Here is a 21,989-nt window from a genome sequence, read left to right on the forward strand (position 1 = left end):
GCCTCCCAAGTAGCTGGGACCACAGGTGCCTGCCACAACACCTGGCTATTTTTTGGTTGCAGCCATTATTATTGTTGTTTGGTGGGTCCGGGCTGGATTCAAACCCACTACCTTAGGTGTAAGTGGCTGGCACCTTAGCCACTTGAGCCACAGGCGCTGAGCCGAGTTTTCCCATCTTAATGGTAGCTTGTGTATGCCAGCAATGAAGAAGCCTGGTAAGCAAATGGTGATGAAATCTTAAAAGGCATTTTCCATAGCTTGTTGAGAACTGAATATTTTTCCTTGCAAGAAGTGGTCAAAAGCCTGGAAGACATGGTAGTTAGTTGGTGCAAGGTCTGGTGAATACAGTGGATGAAAGAGTTTCCAACTCCAGCTTCTGGAGTTTGAGCAGCAATGTTTGTATGACAGTGTTGTCTTGCAGAGGGTTGGTCTGGTCTCTGTTGACCAGCATCGTCATCAAGTCATCCAATTAGTTACAATAGTTGCACTATTCTATCAATCAACTGACCAGCAGATTTCATGAAGCTGGAGAGCAGTGTTTTTCAGCCTTTTTGATCTCACAGTACACTTGAACCTATAGTTAAACATCCATTAAATTATGTTGATCCAAAAAAAAAAAAAGAGTAAAAAAAAAAAATGTGTTTACTATGCTTAGAATTTCTTTCAAAAATAATTTAATTAATGATCTTTAAAATTTTTCAAAGCACACCAGTTTAAAATCACTGGGAGGCTAATGCCAGCACTGGACCACCAAACACCATTAGCTTTCTTTTTTTTTCTTTTTTTTGCAGTTTTTTCCCAGGGCTGGGTTTGAACCTGCCACCTCCGGCATATGGGGCCGGTGCCCTACTCCTTTGAGCCACAGGCACTGCCCTACCATTAGCTTTTTTGGATGAATATTTACTTTTGGACTATGCTGTGATACTTCATCTTTATCCTACCATAGTGCTGAAGGCTTGCAATCATCAAAAATAATCATTTTTCATCACACATAACAATATGGTATAGAAATGATTTGCCTTCATGTCATGATAACATAAAAAGACAAGCTTTGAGAGAATTTCCCTCCTGACACATTTAAATTCATGCAGAACCTATTCATCCAGCTTCTATCTTTACCTTGCCAATTTGTTTCAAATGGTCCAATATTGTTGGAATCCTAATGTCAAACCTTGCTCATAATTCACACGTAGGTTGAGGTAGACTTGCTTCCACTATAGCTTTCAGCTCATCATGATCCACCTTGGTCTCAGATGCCCATGTGGCTCATTTTCAAGATGAAAATCACCAGAACAGAAAGAACTTCTCAAACCATCAATGTACTGTGTATTCACTCACCACATCATTCCCGAACACGTTGTTGATATTTTGAGCTGTCTGCACTGCACTGGTTCCATGATGGAACTCATATTCAAAAATAGCACACAGATTTTTTATTTATTTACTGTTTTACAAAAATTACTCTAAAAAAATTTTTTTTGAAAGATAATCACTCTGATCCTCACAAGAAAACAACTTAACAAACTAAAAAATCAATAACTCATCTTGGCGCCTGAAGCTCTGTGGTTAGGGCACTGGCCACATGCAACAAGGCTGGTGGGTTTGAACTCAGTAGGGGCCTGCTAAACAACAATGACAACTACAACAAAAAAACAGCCAGGTGTTGTGGCAGGCACCTATAGTCCCAGCTACTCGGGAGGCTGAAGCAAGAGAATCGCTTAAGCCCAGGAATTTGAGGTTGCTGTTAGATATGATGCCATAGCACCCTACCAAGGGCAATAAAGTGAGACTCAAAAAAATAAATAATAAAATAAAATCTTTACTCCAGAGATCTTTATTCAACTTCTACTATCCAATCCCAAAGGTACTTAAGGAACTTAATCACCCTTCAAACTAATCCTCATTTCAATCAACTAAATTTGACAAAAATTGCCCATTCTTCTAGCTCTCTCAATAATTTATTCCCACCTCATCTAATCAACTTCTTAAATAAATCTCTGGTCTTTCCATTTTCTCCCAGACTAACAACTCTTTGGACTGCTTACCTACATGAGCTGAAAACAATAGCTTATCAACCCTTCTCTCACTGATTCCTTTCCACTGCTATCCTTCCACCACATCCATATATTGAACCCCTCAACCACGGATCAGTACTGTAATTCATCTTCTCCTTTCTTGAGTTTTAGTAGGGGGGAAAAATCAGAGATTCTATATAGACTGACAAAGTTATAAAATTATTATCTCCAACCTAAAGCTGACTTCTCAAAATTACCTGCCCATCTTTTCACTTGTCCTTGGTCAGCTCCATCCCATATTTACTTCAATGAAATTCTAAGTCTTCATCAAGCCATTCTCCTCAACCCCCTCACACTACTTTCATGACTACCTCCCTCAGCAGATAATGCTGCTTTATACCTCAAAATCAATTTCTCTCAATTTCCTCTCTACAAATTTATTTACATCCACGCTTATCCTCTTGAGCTCAATATTTCTTTTTCCCTTCAAGTCACTCAGAAGAATAAAGAAACAAACTGCCTCTACTATCAGACTCCTCCATACAATTCAGTTCTAAATGCTGTCTTGTGGAATGCCGTGAAAAATGAAATGATTCATCTAATGAAAAATCAGGGTATTCGCTATGATCTGAATATTGGTGTCCTTCCAAAATTTTTATGTTTAAATCTTTTTTTGTTTGTTTTTGAGACAGAGTATCACTATGTCACCCTCGGCAGAGTGTTGTGGCATCACAGCTGACAACAACCTCATACTATTGGGTTTAAGCGATTCTCTTCCCTCAGCCTTCCCAAGTGGCCAGGACTATAGGTGCCCACCAAAATGCCTGGCTATTTTTTGGTTGTAGTTGTCATTGTTGTTTGATAGACTCAGGCTGGATTCAACCCCAACAGCTCTGGTGTATGTGGCTGGTGCCCTAGCCACTGAGCTACTGGCGCCAAGCCTTATGTTTAAATCTTAACCCCCAAGATAATGGTATTAGGAATTTGGGGAATTAGACCATGATAAAAAAGACCCCAGAGAGATCTCTTGCCCCTTCCACCATATGAGGATACAATGAGAAGGTATCATCTGTAATGAATAGGCCCTCATGAGACACTGAATCTAACAGCACCTTGGTCTTAGAATCCCCAGCCTCCAAAAGAACTATGAGAAATAAATTTCTGTTGTTTATAAGTCACATTTACATTATTAAGATATTTGTGTAACAGCAGTCCAAAAAAACTAAGATATGATTTATAAATATATCTAATTCAAAGTATTAACTTTATTGTAAGAGTTCAAAATTTTTAAAATTGATAGACATACCAAGCTATTTTTCATAAGGTAGCCATAAAGTAGACATTTAATACCTCCTTTTTCTACATACCTGTTAAATGTTGTAGAGTCTTTAGCAGAGTGTCAGGAGATACCCTCAACATTCTGAGAGTTGGAGATTGATATCCTGACTCTTCGGTTGACTCATGAGGAAGAAATGAAGGCATTAAAGATGAAAAAGGCTGATTACCGAGATAAGAATGAGTTGCCTATGAAAAGAGAAATGAAGAAAATAAGATTATATTAATTACAGAATTTGCCTACTAACAAAAAAAGCCTAATTTTTATCAAAATGAATACTTGTTACTTAAGATCATATTCTCAGCCCTCCTGAATTCAAATACAGGTCATATTTTGTTTGGCCAACTCTGAGAAGACTCTATAAATCTTTCTATGGGATTGGAAATCTGCCTTTATGAAATATAACAGACAGTATGCCTGGTGTTCTGTTACTTGGAAGATCACTTTTTTATAATCATAATCATTATAAACTTCAAACTATGTCATATTATTCTTGAGAAGCTCAAGGATTTTTTTTAAGTTGAACAGAGCACTGTGGGGAGGTAAAAATAAGACGAAAAAGAACTGTAACTGCGATCAGTTACCAGAAAACATAAGTCCTCAAACTTCTTGGAACCAAGGTAGTAGAGACTATAAATTGACAGTAAGGTAAACATTAAGTGCTTAAAAAAGGAGTTCCTAATGTTTCATCAGATCCTAATAAGCCTTTACTAGAAAATAAATTTAAACTATTACTGGTGACATTAATACATAAACATGTACAACTTTCTATCAAATTCACAGTACACTCCCATAAAAAAAAAATACCACTTTTAGGTACCTTAATTTCCCTAAAAAAATTATTCCAATCATAACCTCTCAGGAAGGCATTGAGAAATGCACACAGTATGAAATTTTCTATCCTCTCTTATCAGCTTTTTCATTGTTTAGTAATAAACATTCTTAGGAAGTTGGCAGGGTATAGAAATGGTTGTTCTATATCTATTACCCATACAGGTTTCTCTAGTTCAGTGGTTTTCAATTAGGAAAGATTCTGCACCACTCAGGGGACATTTTGCAATGTCTAGAGACATTTTTCACTACCATAGCTTGTTAAGGAAGGGAATGCTACTGGTATCTAGTGAGTAGACTCCAGGGAGATACAAACATCCTAAAATACACAGGCAACCACCAATAGCAAAAAGTATCCATCCCAAATGATAACAATGTGAAGAGGCCCAGCTCTACATGTAGCACAAAGTTCTTAGTTTCCAATTACCTTGTTCCTTAAGCAAACATCACAGAGTGATGGCAGAGCCTACCACACACCTAGGCTTTTTGATTTGGCCTATTGCCTGCTCCTATGCTATAAACACATACTACAGGTGGCTATACCAAATACTATATTATAACACAGTGGTATTTGTGTACATAAACATATCTAAACACAGAAAAGGTACAGTAAAAATACATTATATTTATATATATACACATATATATGCATATATATACATACATACATATATGATGGGCCACATACATATGTGCTTATATATATATGTGTGGTCCATCATTAACTAAAACAATGTTTCATAGCACATGACAGTATATAATATGAAGATAGATACTTATGAGAGAAAGCATGTGTGTTTAACAGAAGTTATTTCCCACAGGTTCTAAATATAAAAAGAAAAAAGCTTTTATTACAACCTTGACTTTAATAAAGTTTCATATCAAAGCATCAACATATAGAACTATTAGAGTAGGTAATACAAAAAATAATGTAGAATGAAAAAGATGAGAAGTATTTATTTAAGAACTCAGTAGGCCTTCATTATTAATTGAAAATGGAAAGAACCAGGAAAAACAAAAATCAAGGTAAGTTTGTCCCCTAATTTTTAATCAATAATGAAGAAAGAATTAAAGATGACTAAGAAACTAGAAAAATGCTAATAGTTCTCCTAAGAATGTAGGAAATCCACAAGTCAATCTGACTTTAAGAAAAAAGGAACTATTTTGATAGAGGCAAGTTGAATTTGAGGTGACAATGTTCATAAGAAAACTTCATGCAAGATGCCATACTGGCCTAACTGACAACAAACATTAGGATCTAAAAACAGACGTGATAATCATCCAACACAGAGATTAACATTTAAGCCTTGATAGGAACTATGTTTTTGAAGGGGTGAGTAGGAAATCTAAGGCTTATATCTTAAATAAATTTTAGAGCTAAGTGGTCAAAATAAAGGTACTAGAATTGTTTCTTACTATATTCTGCTACTGAGAACAGAAGGGAAAAAAACAAAAAATAATGATAAAAAAGAAACCGCTGGTAAGGGTCTAGTAACCTGATTTCAGTAAAGTGAAGGGAATTAATAGCTTGACACTACATAAGTGCTAGGCCTTACCCCATTTAATATCTTAATGTATGAGGTTGAATATTACCACTCCTATTCCTATTTTCTCTGTAGATGAGGAAAATGATCACCCAAAGTCATCTGTTCAAGGCACAAGACTAACAATAATAACTAAACTGGATTTTGACCACAAATCTATATGCTCTTTTCATAGCACTAAGCTGCAACAAACGTAAGTAGATAACCAAATAATCCTTTTGAAAAATGACAGGTAGACAGACATAAAAGTGAGTCAAGAATGACTCTTCTATGACACAGGTAAGGAGAATGAGGAAGAAACCAAGGAGTACACAAGCTCCCTAAAATCAAACTAAACTATGCAGAAAAATTACGATGGTTTATGACTCATTTCTCTAGTATCTACATTAAGTAACTCCTAGACCACAAAACATAGCTAAGATTGAAATACAATACAGGGATAGCATCTTCCCTAGATTGAAAGAATATACTTAGGAATATCTTTAAAGACAGATAAAATTTGGTATGTCAAAGTTAACCTCAGAATATTAACTGAATATATATCTTCTTCATTTTTAAAAATATATTTTATACACATGAAAAGTTGATGTAAATCACAAAAGAACCATTAGAACTCTTTAAAAATGATAATTTAGTTTTTCCTTCTTACTGAAACTGACTTTAAGCAATTTCCTTCAAAACCTTAACCCTTGCCAAAATATGAGGTCTGACAATTAAGTTCACGAAGTTGCAATACTCAACATGTACCCATAACGTTTGTTATCTTGTACATTGTATCTTATATCCCTTATAATTGCAGAAGTCAAATATGACTTGAGTATTACAATTTTAATAGTTTAACAGTTTTTTCCTTTCCTAAAATTTGTGTGTACGTATGTATATTTTGGCACCCTCTGTATATGTGTACCTCATAGCACGATATTTGAGCACAAGAGTGTTAACTTTCATTTTCACCCCCATTATTAGAATACTGAAAAAAATAAAAATTAACCCAGTGATTCTCTACGTTTAAAAAATATATTTTACAAATTCAACAAATTATAAATAACAGAAAATTTTCATTTTCTCTTATTAACTGTCTGAACCTAAAGATCTAAATGTGGTTGTAACCCAGCTAGTAGCTTCTCAATGACAAACCAATCTTATACACAGACAGGAAAAGAGAAGTAACAGTAAGCACATCACCTGTATTATCTAACTGCGTTTAATGACTAACAGGATATAAGGGTATATCTTTTAAGGAAGTGGAGTCCACCTTGGAACAGGCAGTTTCAAACAAAGATGATGTGCAATGGGTCCAGAGGAGCATTACAGCCAAGGAACCTAAGGATCCAGGCAAATAAAGCATTGTACAAAAAGAAAGGCTGACATAGAATTTTTGTAACATCCCAGAGTTACCATTTTCTAGTACACAAACAAACAATGATAATAAAGATATAAATACAGGGCAGCCACTATGGCTCAAAGGAGTAGGGTGCTGACCCCATATGCTGGAGGTGGTGGGTTCAAACCCAGCCCTGGCCAAAAACTGCAAAAAAAAAAAAAAAAAGATATAAATACAGAGAGGGAGAGAATATGTAAAGTTGTCTGTTGCTCATTTGGAAAGGAGGTAGTTAGTTCCCTTTAAGGACACTAGGCAATTTGGACATTATACATTTTATATTCTTCTTGGCAACATCTGTAATCAAATCTTTCAGGATCTTCTAAACAGAATTACTTGAATATTATTTACCTCTTACCAGTGATGCATCGTTAATTGCAGTCGGCAAAGAGTCACTGCTGAAAGCTGATATAGGACAATATTTCAGGGCCTAATCCAAGGTTTGTACATTGCAGACCAGAGTGAGGGAAAAGCACAATCATTTGAATGTCCCCAGGAGTGAGTTTAATCTTAACACTAAATCCTAAAGACTCTTGCTGGCACAACTGGGAAGAGTCAGGCTGCCTCAAGATTAATGGCCTAAGAGCTCCAAAGGATGACCTTTTCCAAGATACCACAGAACTAAGTCAAACACGCTACAAAACACGTTACACTTCTTTTATGCCAATCTTTAACAAATCAATAGAGCATATTCCCAAATATCTGATGAAGATCAAGTCATAAGTTGGTATCAGAGGATATGAATGGGCCCTTTACTTTCATTACCATTTTTCGCTAAAATATTCCTTTCTCCATCCTTAAGAAATGTCAAATAGAAAAACTTAACAGTCTTTTCAGATGATATTTGTAAAGCAGGTTACCAGTACAGGGAGCTGTCACAAATCTTCTAGATCAGCAGTTCTCAACCTATAGGTTGCGACCCACAGGAACCGTATTAAAGGGCCACAGCATTAGGAAGGTTGAGAACCACTTTCTAGATTATCAAGCAAATTTTTCTAAAGCAGCTAGCTCAAGGTACTCAACAAAAAACAATGGTCATGTGTGTGGGAAATAGTAAAAAGTAAAATAAAAACAAGCAATACCATTTCCCAAAACAAAACTAGAAAAGGCCATGTTTTCTACAATCATCATTTTATTATATCTCACCCTTCTTCGTAGTTCAGCAGCTCCTTCTCTGAGCACAACATCATTTTCATAAAAAGATTCTCTAGCAGCATCCAGAGCAATGGTATCAGACTCAGCCTTCTCCTGCAGGTCCCCTACAAAACAAGAGTCATTTTGGATAACTGAATGTATATTAAAACTGGGCTCAGCTCCCAGAAGCCAAGGAATTTCACCTTGTCCTATATCAGCTTTCAGCAATGACTCTTGGCCGACTGCAATTAATGATGCATCACTGGTAAGAGGTAAAGCCCCCTGTTATTCTGCATCACATGCCACCAAGTTTGCCGAAAAGCTGCTCCTTACAACTGTAGGTGGACCTTCAATGGCATTACTAGAGTTAATATCCTTACCCAATTCATAGTATGAGGAATCTGCAACTTCTTCAAAGGTTGGCTGCTTTAAATCTTGTAAAACCAAAGAATCTGAAGTTGATAGTTTCATATGGTAAATAATGTTTGAAGATCCTACCTTCTCTGCAAGGGCAAGAGCAGGAACAGACTTTATCTCCCCAGTGGGAAGAAATGGTTCACTGTTTATATCACACTGAAATAAAGCTGACTGTGTTTTGTCAAGACCAACAGCCTGTTTGTAAGATTTTTCATTTAAAGAAGCAGATGACTTAAGCTCTGGAATAACAAAAAGTGGCTTAATGAACATTTCCTGAGGAGCATTAGGGGGTGATTTTAAATTTAGATGCCTGTATAAGGAGCTATCATCATCCTTTTTAGGCAACAATGGTTCTGAAGTTGCTGGCTCAAATACCCCAGGAGTAGATTCATAGCGTGGATGCTTAAGCTTATCAAAGAAAGAGTTTTCATCATTATAATTTAATGGGGAAAGATCTGAATTTTTTTGTTCTCTCTCTTTGCTGTTATCTGTTAAAGATTTATTGATGTCAGTTTGGATTTCATTTACTGTACTCTCTTTCTTGGATGGCTCAATAGAGGCAATAATTGCCTCAAAGGCTATATTTTCAGTAGCATCAACATTTTTCTCACCAAAAACAGAAGTTTCCTTTTGTTTTCCTTCCTCTTGAAAACACAGTTGTTTTGATGTTCCATCCAAATTGGATTTAATAGTCTTAAGAGGACCAGCAGAAGGCTCCATCTTAAAGGTATCCTGTCCCCTAGAGAGTATATGTGCTTCTGAAACTTTTGTAGAATTAACAGGAACTACAACCTTCCCAACATACTGTATTTGTGAGATGGGATCAACCTCTGAAGATACATTATTTTCAGTCTCTGTTTGTTCAAAGCATTGAGATAATTCCTCCTGCAGACCTTCTTCATTTCTTTCATAACCCTCCAAACAATCCATCTTTTGTCTCACCTCATTCTCAACAGGAGCCCTTAAACAGACTGTCTGAGAATAAGGACTATCAGGTGTCAAGGGAACCCCTTTTCCTCTTCTTTCGAACATAGATCTCAAGAAAGAGTATGCCTTGGACTTTGTATTATTTTGATGAGGAGTAACTTCTTGTGGAAAACAAACACAGTCCTTACTGATTGCACATGTTTCTGGATTTTGTGGAGTTCCCTCTTTGGTCTGTGGCACACAGGAAAGGGGGACACAAAAATCGTTACTTTCCTTGGGAATTTTATTTTTATCACTTGTGTCACATAAATCCAAAAAAGAATCATGTTCCTTGCTGGCTAAATATGTTTCTGCCTCCTGTTTCCAGTACTGTGCATATGAACAAGAAGCATCAAAATCATCACTTCTTTTGCTATCTATGTTTGCATCAGGTATATCAGACGATATTGAAACTGAAACATCATCTTTTTCAGATAAATTGATTTCTGGCTGCTGTGTATCTTTTCGTGTCTTCCATGACATGCATGAATAAGGAGCGCAATAACTATCAGAGTCTTTGGGAGTTTTCAGTTCCTCAGCACTACATGATGAAACGACCTCTTCATCATCCCCTTGTTCAGGAGGCATAAAAGAGCGCTGAGACCCAGTAGCTGTACTACCTATAAGTGTGTGCTGAGATACACTAAAGCAACTATTGGATAAGTCTGAAGCTACGTCTGAGGTAGCCTGGAATAAAGCTTCACTAACTTCTGATGGTCGAGAAAGCCATTCAGTGTCTTCAGATCTATCAGGAATTCCCCTAAAAATATACAGTTAAAAAATAAGACATTAAAACATTTAATTTTTAAGTACTAACACAAAAACATAAAACTGATATCTCACTGAAATCAAATTTATAAAGTGTGTTGAAATACAAAGTTCTCCAAATTTCAAATTCCTTTAAGGTGACCAATGACTGATCAAAGCAAATTTTTTGTTACTATAAGGTAAATGCAAAGAATCTAATTTTCATAATATCAAAAAAAAAAGATGCTTTAAATGAAAAATTCAAATAATCTTTTAAATGTTAGTATTTTAAATATTTAGTTTATCACCTACCATGATTTAATGTTCATTTAACCTGCATTAACTGTTTTACTAGTCATTCATTATGTTCTTGAAAAACCACTCAAAAAGAGATTTTTCTCTCAAAATACAACAGTAACTCAACCAGTGGTTGATGACCGAATGTGTATAGATTGCTTTTCATAAAAGTAATTATAAAATAATACATAGCAAAACGGCATCAAGTCTTAATTTATGACCTTATTACCCAGAGTGTATGTGCCAAGAATATATAACTCCCACCCCAAAGTCCCACCTTAGCCTGAAGTAACTATTATTACTAACAACTTAGAATAAGAAAAGAGCAGATGGTTTCATACAGATAAATAAATCCTCCTACCTCAGAGGTGCAAAGCCTAATTCACTTTGGTGAAATAAGGAGTCAGGCCCAAAGTCTTGGTCTTGTGTCGAACATGTCAGCAAAGGCAAATCAGGAGTAGCAAAGCTGTCTTGTATGACTGTAAAGTTTCAAATATAAAAATGCTGAGAAATGCTAAGTAATACTGAAAATCAATTATTTAGCTTACTCAACTAATTTTTTTTGAGACAGAGTCTCATTTTGTCACTCTCAGTAGAGTACAGTGGCATCACAGCTCACAGTAACCTCAAACTCTTAGGCTTAAGTGATTCTCTTGCCTCAGCCTCCTAAGTAGCTGGGACTACCAGGCACTTGCCATGGCTAGTTTTTGTGATGGGGGTCTCATTCTTGCTGGGGCTGGTCAAGTAATAAAGTACCTAAATATGTTACCATCTGGAAGTGTGTAGAAATATTAGAATAATAATATAATAGCAACAGCAGCTACCAATTACTAGAGTCTTGGATTCAGACTTAACCTTTCATTCAAATTCTCACAACAACCTTGAAAGATAGGCACTATTATACTTATAGGTAAGGAAAAATGACTATAAAATTTAAGCATTAGGCTGGGCGCCTGTGGCTCAAGTGGCTAAGGCGCCAGCCACATACAAGTAAGGTGGCAGGTTCAAATCCAGCCCAGGCCCGCCAAAATAACAATGATGGCTGCAACTAAAAAATAGCCAAGCGTTGTGGTGGGCACCTGTGATCCCAGCTACTTGGGAGGCTGAGGCAGGAGACTCACTTGAGCCTAGGAGTTGGAGGTTGCTGTGAGTTGTGGTGCCATGGCACTCTACCCAGGAGGATAGCTTGAGGCTCTGTCTCAAAAAAAAAAAAAAAAAAATTTAAGCATTAAGTAACTTGTCCACATTCAAATAGCTTAAATGCCAGAGTGAGATTTATACCCAAGAGTTCTAACTTCTTAGCAAATACTTGTACCTTGTACCCTCTTACCTAGTATAGACTATACTCCTTATATCATATCAAAGTATTACTGTCCAGGGGCTCCAGGACCCTAAAATTATATCCTCTCAAAAGGAAACAGGAACATTTTTTAGAAGCTATAGAATGTCTAATGGAGCAACAGACTGAATACAGAAACAGATCTGAGAATTTTGCTATCTTTTATTAAGTCAGACATTATAGAGTTGGTAGGTTTTTGTTTTAAAATTAAACAAGGCCACCCTTCTAAATATTGTTTTAGAAAAGTTATTTTTCTATAGAATATGTAATTTATGTTAACATGCAATGGGGTGCACTGTTATTTGTAATGGATTAATATTTTTTTAACTTTCTCAGTTTTAATTTCTAATTAGGAAATAACGAACAGAAAAGTTCTTTGAAGCTGTCAGTAATTTTTAAATGTATAAAGGAATCCTGTTTCCCAAAAAGTTTGAGCTGCTCCTTTAAAGAAAAAAAAATTCTTGTGACCTCCTGAATGTTGACTTAAATCATTCTAATGACATCCTTATTCACTTTGGTTGAGAATCAAAAAAAAAAGAAAGAAAAAAGGAAAAAATGCAATATTCTTAAATATGTACAATCTAAGCATGAAGTCCTTATTGCATTTATAAAACTACAAAACAAAAAATAATAGAAACAAAACTTTATGATAAAATCAAAAGTATTATTTTTAAAATTAATTTAACTTGACAGATGCTTTATAAAACTAAACTGCTTTTTCAATATGACTGTAATACTGATTGCTACAGTATACTTTCTTGATTTCAAAATACCTGTAATACTGTGTACAAAGTGAAGACTCCTCTCTCTCAACAATGTTCTTCCTGAAATTACTATAACCAAGAGTTGACAGAGCTCACTATGGTGTCTTCTGCCTTTCACTTAACACAATGATGCATTCTTACTGTCTCAGATATGCTGCACACCTTGCCTATCATAATTCATCACTCTCTTACTTTAATCTATAGTGTCTCTGCTTCACATGTGAATTACAAACTCCATGTCTGCTTTATTAACAATTATGTCCCTCAGTTCCTAGCAAAGAATCTGCTATATTTAGTAAGTATTTGAAAAAATTTACTGAATGAATTAAAAATAAGAAACTAACAGACAACTATTACCACCTAGGAACAACTGGTATGGTTCCTTTTGGCCTTGGCTTAAGTATTAAACCTTCATAACAGTCCTTTGCCTCTCTGAGAATCATGAAGCATTTTTAACAGTCCCCAAAATACACTAGGACTGATACTACAAGGAGAACCAACAGCCAAGTATAGCAAACTTACTATTACCAATTAACCCTACACTGAGTATTTCAAAAACCTGAGAGTCTTTGATTTAAAAAAAAAAAAAGACTAAAAGTGCCAGAACCTACAGAAATCTTTACTATCTAAAATAACTATTTAGGTATAACTAAAAAGTAGCAAGAAATAAGTAAGCAGTATTTCTACATCTCCATAAATATTTAAGACTATTTCAGAGTGCAGCTGGAAAGTTAGACCAGGTAAACGGGAGATATATCTGCTACAGGAGCAGGCCAACAATGTAAACCATTTACACAGTGGGAAGGTTGTATTTCTTATGGGCAATGTCTTTTTCCTACAACTTTTCATTGCTTCATGTTTCCTCACATTTGGATAGCTGTTAATGACTTACATCCCTCTTTTCTGAGGTATCTAACCATTTTGGCACCAGTCATTAATGACATATGCCATTCCTGAGAGCCTAAATATCACAATGATGATATTTATGTATAATAAAACAGTGATGATGGAATTTTCTCTAAATTATTGGATCTGTTCCAATAATTTAAAATGTTCTACTTTATCTACAGTAAGTGAGAAGCTAGAGTTATAAAACTTTACATGAGAAAACATTTTACAGGTCACATAGCACAGTCTCCTACCCAGTACTGAAATTTTTCTACTATAGAATTTTGCTTACTATTTTACAGCAACATAAAGTTCAACTGTTATTGTTATATAGGCTTTTCCACCATTAAGTGGCTCTATTAGAAATTCACTTTTTATACCAAGCTAAAAAACAGCCTCTCTTTAAGTTATATATTCATTTTACCCTCTAAATCAGAAGTTAGCAAACATTTTTATAAAGGGTCAGATGCTAAATACTTTAGGTTTTGTTGGTCAAGTATGCTCTGTGACATATATTTCTTTTGCTGATTTTTACAATCCTTTAAAAATACAAAAACCAAGCTTTAGCCTGTCCTTCATAGTGTACAGACTCTGTCTATAGACCATTAGAGTCCCATGGTACTATTATTTTCTGTTTTGTAGACTGTGTTCCCAGAAGAGGAGGTAGCTTTCATCAATATATCCCTAGCATCAAACACACAGTAGATACTTATATTTGTTACCTAAATGAATGGATAAGAAAAAAGTTGCTTCCTCTTTTGCATGACAGCTCTTCAAGTATCTGCTCACAGCAAGGTTTTCTCTTCCATCACTATCATAGTCATCTTCTCCCATAAAAGTATTTTAATATTGTTAACATCTCTTAAAATATGAACCCAAAATTGGTTTTAAAGATCCACATCATAGAATACTGTGGCGCTAATATCTTGATTTGGATAGCATTAGTTTATGTTTGAAAAGAACTTGTGAATTAATTTGCTTATCACAAAAGTATAAAACCATCTTCATGATTGAATCCCTTGATGATTAGAAAAGTACTAAAAGTTTATCTTTTGTGAGGAACTAACCAATCAGCTCTACGTTAAAAGGGGAAAAGCCATTAAGATTGCCCTCATTCGACCTCTTTACCTCAATTTTTTGATGTGAAAGCTGGGAACAGAAACATATACTTTTTTTTTTTTTTTTTTTAACAAAGTCTCACTTTATCACTCACAGAGTGCTGTTGCATCACAGCTCACAGCAACCTCCAGCTCTTGGGCTTAGGAGATTCTATTGCCTCAGCCTCCCGAGTAGCTGGGACTATAGTTGCCTGCCACAACACCCAGATAACAAACATATGCTTTAATTAATTCTAAGAACCAAATGAAGTATGTGTGAACATTAATTTTTTGTTTGTTTTCTAGGGATCTCAGAATGTCCCCTGCTGAGAGGGAATAACACACATATATATCTCAAGAACAATTGTGAAAATTCAGGACTGAGAAGGCCCACCCACTAGATTGAACAAAAGAACATGATAAAATGAAAGGCAACTACACATTTAATATAACTAGACCAGCTAGCCAGTGTAGAAAACCAGAAGTGAGCTAATCCCTTGAGTACAGTTCTATAGAGCTCTTCAACTCAAAGTAGTTGCAGGACTTGCAAGCCCCAAAACCTATTTTACAAATATGAGTTATTACTACTAGTTGAAAATAAAGAGGCATTACCTAACAATGGAGAACATAAGAGATCTCTGTTGGGATCCCTTACTTGGTTATCTGACTGGGTCAGTAAACCCTCCTCCACAGAGGGGAAGTCTGTCACATCAGCCCCTTCCGTTGTCAGGCTAAACTTGGTCTGAGATGTAGCCAAGGTTTGAGAAGAATCCATTTCTTGAGGAAGAAAATGCCAAGGGTCTGTTCTCTAAAACAATAATTGTAAAGGAAAACATGCTCAGTCATTAACTGAGTTAAATACATATTAACAGTTAAATTAAAACATCCACTCAGCCTATATTACCTTCCTATTTAATGATTTTTGTTTTTAAACAGAGTCTCAAGCTGTCACCCTGGGTAGAGTGCTGTGACGTCATAGCGCACAATAACCTCAAATTTTGGGGCTCAAGCGATGCTCTTGCCTCAGCTTTTCTATTTTTTTAGTAGAGACAGGGTCTCACTCTTGTTTGGGTTGTTCTCGAACTCATAAGCTCAAGCAATCCACCTACCTGGACCTCCCAGAGTGCTAGGCCAGGCATGAGCCACCGTGCCCAGCCTTTAATGAATGACATTCTTATTAAAGTTTGGAAATATAAAGTTGTTCTTTCTATATGTCTCACAATATTAACTATATTTCAGGCCTCTTCCCATTACTACTTATCCCTGAAAGAATCATGTCATTTCTGCTATATTTCTTAAGAGTTTATTCTCATCATTAAAACAATAGTTCAGTTCTATACGATAAAATCTTACAATATGATCATATAAAACTGAAAAACAAATTTCTAAAGCTACGCTATTGTCTACATGTGACCACTGTACTAAATTTTTATTAGCTGTAGTTTATAGCTATATAAACTAGTTTATACACTACTTTCAAAAAGACCCCCACCTCTTCTCAGTATATAACATTAACATATCATCCAAGTACAGTGATAAATTTGTCTCTTTCCAAATATTCATTCTTACATTAGTGGCATGATTCAGAGCGATGTTTCTCAAACTATGTATGGGAAAGAACCAACTTTTCCTACTTCCAATTCATCACAGACTAATACTCTACTAAGATGCTAATAAAATTAATAAGCTAATTTTTTTTAAGAGATGGTATCTCACTGTTACCTAGGCAATAACCTCAAATACCTGAGCTCAAATGATCTTCTCACCCCAGCTTCCCAAGCAACAGGAACTACAGGTCTGCACTATTGGGCCTGGCTAATTATTTAATTTTTTGTAGAGACAAGGTCTCACTATGTTGCCCAGGCTGGTCTAGAACTCCTGGCCCCAAGCATCCTCCCTCCCCAGCCTCCTAAAGTGCCATGATTACAGGTGAACCAATGCACTCAGGGTTGTTTTCTTTTCTTTTTTTTTTTTTTTATAAGACAAAGTCTCAAGCTGTCACCCTGGGTTAGAGTGTCATGACATCACAGCTCACAGCAACCTCCAACTCTTCAGCTCAGCAATCCTCTTGCCTCAGCTTTTCTATTTTTAGTAGAGACAGGGTCTTGCTTTTGCTCTCAAACTCATGAGCTCAAGCAATCCACTCATCTAGCCCAGAGTGCTAGGATTACAGGCATGAGCTACCGTGCCTGGCCCTAGCCTTATTTTTAAAACTAGTAAAAAATAACCAGAAAAATGAAATTTAAAAGTTTTATAAGTCCAAATTATTGATCTGCAGTTCTAAAATAAGAGATAAAATTGCCTGGCATAGTAGCTCACACCTATAATCCTAGCACTTCAGGAGGTTGAGGAAGGAGGATCTGTCAACTCAGAAGTTCAAGAGTAGCCTGAGCAAGAGCAAGACCTCAATTCTACTAAAGACAGAAAAAATTAGCTAGGCATTGTGATGGGTGCCTATTGTCCCAGATACTCACAGGAGGGAGGCTGAGGCAGGGGAACCACTTGAGTCTAGGAGTCTGAGGTGGCTGTGAGCTAGCTGATGCCATGGCACTCTAGTCTGTGGCAAAAGAGTGAGACTGTTCCCCCCCCCAAAAAAAAATTACTGTCAAATTGCTATAGAGTTTCTAAACATTTCATCTTAATTTCTGTACTAAACCTCTTGACAGACCAGTAACAAGTAATTCCCAGACTGGCACCAACCCACAGACTATACTAAATAGCAAAGCTGTATTAAAGTTCAATAAAATACTAATAAGTAGCCAGTTTTAAAGGCATTTTCTTTTTAAATTTGATACTAGTTAATAATTAAGTATATTATTCCTATCACGCTATGAAAGTACCCTTTTATATTCATTTATTTCTAAATAATTTGATTACGAATGAGCACAAAGAAGATCAAACTACATTATAGCATTTCTCCTAATTAAATCTAATAAAGGACAGCAATTTTTTTTTTTAAAAGACAGGGTCTCATTATGCTATCCAGGCTAAATTTGAATTTCTAGGTTCAAGCCTCCTACCTCAGCCTCCCAAGCCAATAATTTTTTTTTTATATTAAGACATCTTAATATTTCTTACTAGATAGTGGTAGATCAAACTTATAAATCATATTAGCTAACACATTCTTTAACATTTTCATACATACTCATAAATAAGATTAATCAGCATTTTAGAATGCCTAGCTTTGTTTTCTAACTCTCATAACTTTGTTTTATATTCATTTTATACAAGGATATTCAATTTTCCTTAAAACTTTATTAAAGTATTTCATCAATGGCTCTATTAGGGCCAAAATCCTTTCTGATAGCTGGTACACATACTACCATAACTTTCTCAATTTCCTTCTTACTCATTCTAGTTTACCTCTATAACCTTTGAGACTTTCATATAAAGTTCATTTCATTGTGGGGTTTTTTATCTAGATTATATTTACTAGGAATTTATCTACTTTTTCCCTATTTCTTAAATTTAACAATGTTATTATATTTCCTAACTTATTTCTCTTTTCCTTTTTACAATGTTTCCTCTACTTACAATTTTTTAATCTTCATCTGAAATCTTTGGTTGAATAATTCATTCAATTTTACTTTATTTAAATAAAAACAGAAGAAAATGACATGTTCATAGCAGCCTTACACTGTATTGATTTGATTTATTATTTTATAAATAGTCTATTATTGTACTCTTCTTCCTTGATCAACTCAAATGTTAAGATAAGAAAGATATCTTTCAATTCCCAGATGATCCAGAATCCATAAAAAAAAGATGTATTACAATTTAGAGATTTTTCATAGGTATTCTAATAATCTCTTTTGTCTCTTTAGAGGCATTTTCAGTATTTAAAATTCAGTAATGAACTGCTCATACTGGCTGGGCGTGGTGGCTCACTCTGGGAGGCCAAGGCGGGCCAAGGCCCGAGCTCACGAGTTCGAGACCAGCCTGAGATAGAGCAAGACCCTGCCTCTAAAAAAGAAAAAGAAAAGAAATGCCAGGCATTGTGGCAGGTGCCTATAGTCCCAGCTACTTAGGAGGCTGAGGCAAAAGAATCTCTTGAGCCCAGGAGTTTGAGGTTGCTGTAAGCTACAGTACCAGTGGCACTCCACCCAATGCGACAGAGTGAGACTCTCAATTAAAAAAAAAAAAAGTAGGGGTGGCACCTGTGGCTCAGGCCACATACAGGGCGCCGGCCACATATACCAAGGGTGGCAGGTTCGAACCCGGCCCCAGTCAAACTGCAACAAAAAATAGCCAGGCGTTGTGGCAGGCACCTGTAGTCCCAGCTACTTGGGAGGCTGAGGCAAGAGAATCACCTAAGCCCAGGAGTTGGAGGTTGCTATGAGCTGTGACACCACAGTACTCTACCAAGGACGATAAAGTGAATCTCTGTCTCTTAAAAAAAAAGGATTATTGCAGTTGAGAAGATAGAGCAGTGGTTCTCAACCCTCCCAATGCCACGGCCCTTTAATACAGTTCCTATGGGTCATGACCCACAGGTTGAGAAACACTGAGCTAGAGAGTAAGCTGTCTGTCAAGGTCAGAGAATAGGCAGGGGGATTAATGAATATATCTGTAATCAGGAGAGAGGAGTCAGCTATGAGTCCTAGGCTCAAAGCATGGTCAAAGAGGCTGAGCTATGAGTTATGGGACTAGAGATTTTGATGTAGTTAGAGCAGTGGTTCTCAACCTTCCTAATGCCACAGCCTCTCAGTACAGTTCCTGTGGATTGCTGAGTTAAAGTAACAAAATAATTGGAATTGTGCTTTAAAACTTTTCATTGGCCTATAGCCCTTATATATAAAATGGAGTGTTCCCACAAGAAAAAGTTTAAAATTAATCATTCTCATAGTCCTTTTATTTTCAAATATTAGAAAGGTAAAAAGCCTCTTTCCAGTAGTAACATGGTATTATACTTTTGATTAATTTATCCAGTATAGAAGAGACAGATATTTTAGAATGTCAAAAGTCTGCTCATCCACAATCTCACAAACCATAGATGAGTAGTGTTAACATATTAGAATTTTTTGTAACCATTATTCTTTGCTTATGTTTATATAACTAATACTATATAGTAAATAGTTAGATATCTTTTTTTGTGTTTTGCTACAAAAACAGAGTCTCACTTTGCTGCTGTCAGTTGAGTGTTGTGTCATAGCTCACAGCAACCTTAAACTCTTGGGTTCAAGCAATCCTCTTGCCTCTTGAGTAGCTGGGACTATAGGTGCCCACCACAACACCTGGCTGCTTTTTTTTTTTTTTTAACACCCGGTTGTTTCAGAGAGTGGGGTCTCACTTTTGCTCAGGCTGGTCTTGAACTTCAGGACTCAAGTGATCCTCTTCGCCCTGGATTTTTTTTTTTTAAATTACTGTATGAGCATTTCTTTTCTTTTGCTTTTTTTTGAGACAGATCTCATTTTGTTGTGCTTGGGAGAGTGTCATGGCATCACAGTTCACAGCAACCTCAAACTCCTGGCCTCAAGTGATCCTCTTGCCTCAGCCTCCCCAGTAGCTGGGACTATAGGCACCTGCCACAACACCCAGCTAGTTTTTCTAAGACGGGTGTCACTCTTGCTCAGGCTGGTCTCAAACTCCTAAACTGAAGCAACCTTTCTGCCTCACCTCTCAGTGTACTAGGATTACAGACATGTGCCACTGCAATAATTCTTTAATACCATAAAGACAACTATCCTATCACATTTACACCTTTCGTCATTTCTTTGTTCTTTATATTTCCTCTTCATACCTCTGAGCATTCAGTCATCCTTATAAATCACTGCCTGGCAAACATCCTTAACTTTCTTGCCTTTTTATCCCACTATCCTATTAGTCAAGTAAAAGTTACAAGCTGGCTGAACTTTCTCCTTGCTTGAGTTCAAGCAGCGACATGTTGCTAGGGAAACCATAAACCCCAATTAACTGGCTTTCCTTTCAACTGATGACATTAAAATTCAAAATCATGTCAGTAATGTCTAGAAATTCTCCTACATTTTCCTGGTGAGCTGACTCTTTAAAATGACTACTTTATACCTTCTCTCCTCATAACTATACATCTCTCCTTCATTTTCAACTGATGATCTCATCTACTACTTCAGTAAGTATATGGCACTGAACAAAAACTCCCTCGTCTTCCTACCATCATCTGGAGATCTACAACCCCATTGTAGGATTTCTATCTTAAGACTGTAAGAAAAGGTCTCTCAGACCAAGTGTGGTAGCTCACACCTATAATCCTAGCACTTTGGAAGGCCAAGACAGTAGGATCACTTGAGGCCAGGAATTTGAGGCTTAAAGGAGCTATGACTGCGCCACTATACTCCAACCTGGGCAACAGAGCAAGACCCTGGCTCTTAAAAGAAAAAGTCTCTCTTCCTCTCAAAGGCCTTCCCACTTCATTCCATCTTTTCAACGTTTTCCTTCCACTTTAGGTGGAAGAATCGTAGGTAATTCTCCCACTTTCCTTCACCCATTTTTCTCTCATTACTAAGTCATTCCTTTCCCCATGCAAACGTATTTCTTAAAATTTCCCATCAAAAAATGAATTTTAAAATAATCTCTGTTCAACATTCCTTTTCTTTCTGCATTATGCATTTTGTGCCTATGTTTCTATCATACAAAGATTCTTTGTGTTATACCTTTTATATCAATATAAAAAGACAAAGAAATCTCTAAGTATTTTTGACAGATGTGAGTAGGGATAACAAACATTCAATAAGTATAAAGAAATTTTGAGGAAGAAGTAAAGGCTGGAGATATAAATTTGTAAGTTACCAGTATACAAATATAATTAAAGCCTTGGATCTAGATAAGAATCCAAAAATTCCAACATTTCAAGCAGTAGTCAAAAACACCAATGTGTATAGGGACCTAGGGAGGTAAAACAAATGAGGGAATCTGGGCCAGGCACAGTAGCTTACACCTATAATCCCAGCACTTTGAGAGGCCATGGCAGGAGGATCTCTTGAGCCCAAGAGTTCAAGATCAGCCTGGGCAAAACAGTGAACCACCATATCTACAAAAAATAAAGAATTAGCCAGGCGTAGTGGTGTCTGTCCATTGTCTCAGCTACTCAGGAGGTGGTGGTAGGAATATCACGTGAGCCCAGGAGTATGAAGTTGCAGTAAGCTATGACAATGCCACTATACTCTAGCCCAAGTAACAAAGCAAGACTCTGTCTCTAAAAAAAAAAAAAAAAAGGCACAGACAAAGAGGGAGAGAGGACGGAATGAAAGAGTCATT

The 21,989-nt window shown here is 36.3% G+C and overlaps 1 protein-coding gene across 1 annotated transcript in view; it reads right to left on the reverse strand.

Moving 5' to 3' along the window:
- Positions 1–21,989, reverse strand: part of ALMS1 (ALMS1, centrosome and basal body associated protein) — a 204,561-nt gene that overhangs the window by 146,431 nt on the left and 36,141 nt on the right. Inside the window, exons 2-6 of the mRNA XM_023515281.1 lie at positions 15,369–15,564; positions 11,030–11,147; positions 8,622–10,384; positions 8,254–8,483; positions 3,383–3,539 (exon numbers count right to left, since the gene is read on the reverse strand). Coding sequence (XP_023371049.1) covers positions 3,383–3,539; positions 8,254–8,483; positions 8,622–10,384; positions 11,030–11,147; positions 15,369–15,564 — 2,464 coding nt within the window. The remainder of the gene's footprint in view (positions 1–3,382; positions 3,540–8,253; positions 8,484–8,621; positions 10,385–11,029; positions 11,148–15,368; positions 15,565–21,989) is intronic.

Source organism: Otolemur garnettii, unplaced genomic scaffold, assembly GCF_000181295.1.
Source record: "Otolemur garnettii isolate 467f Iridium unplaced genomic scaffold, OtoGar3 scaffold00068, whole genome shotgun sequence".
NCBI classification, from domain to species: Eukaryota; Metazoa; Chordata; class Mammalia; order Primates; family Galagidae; genus Otolemur; species Otolemur garnettii.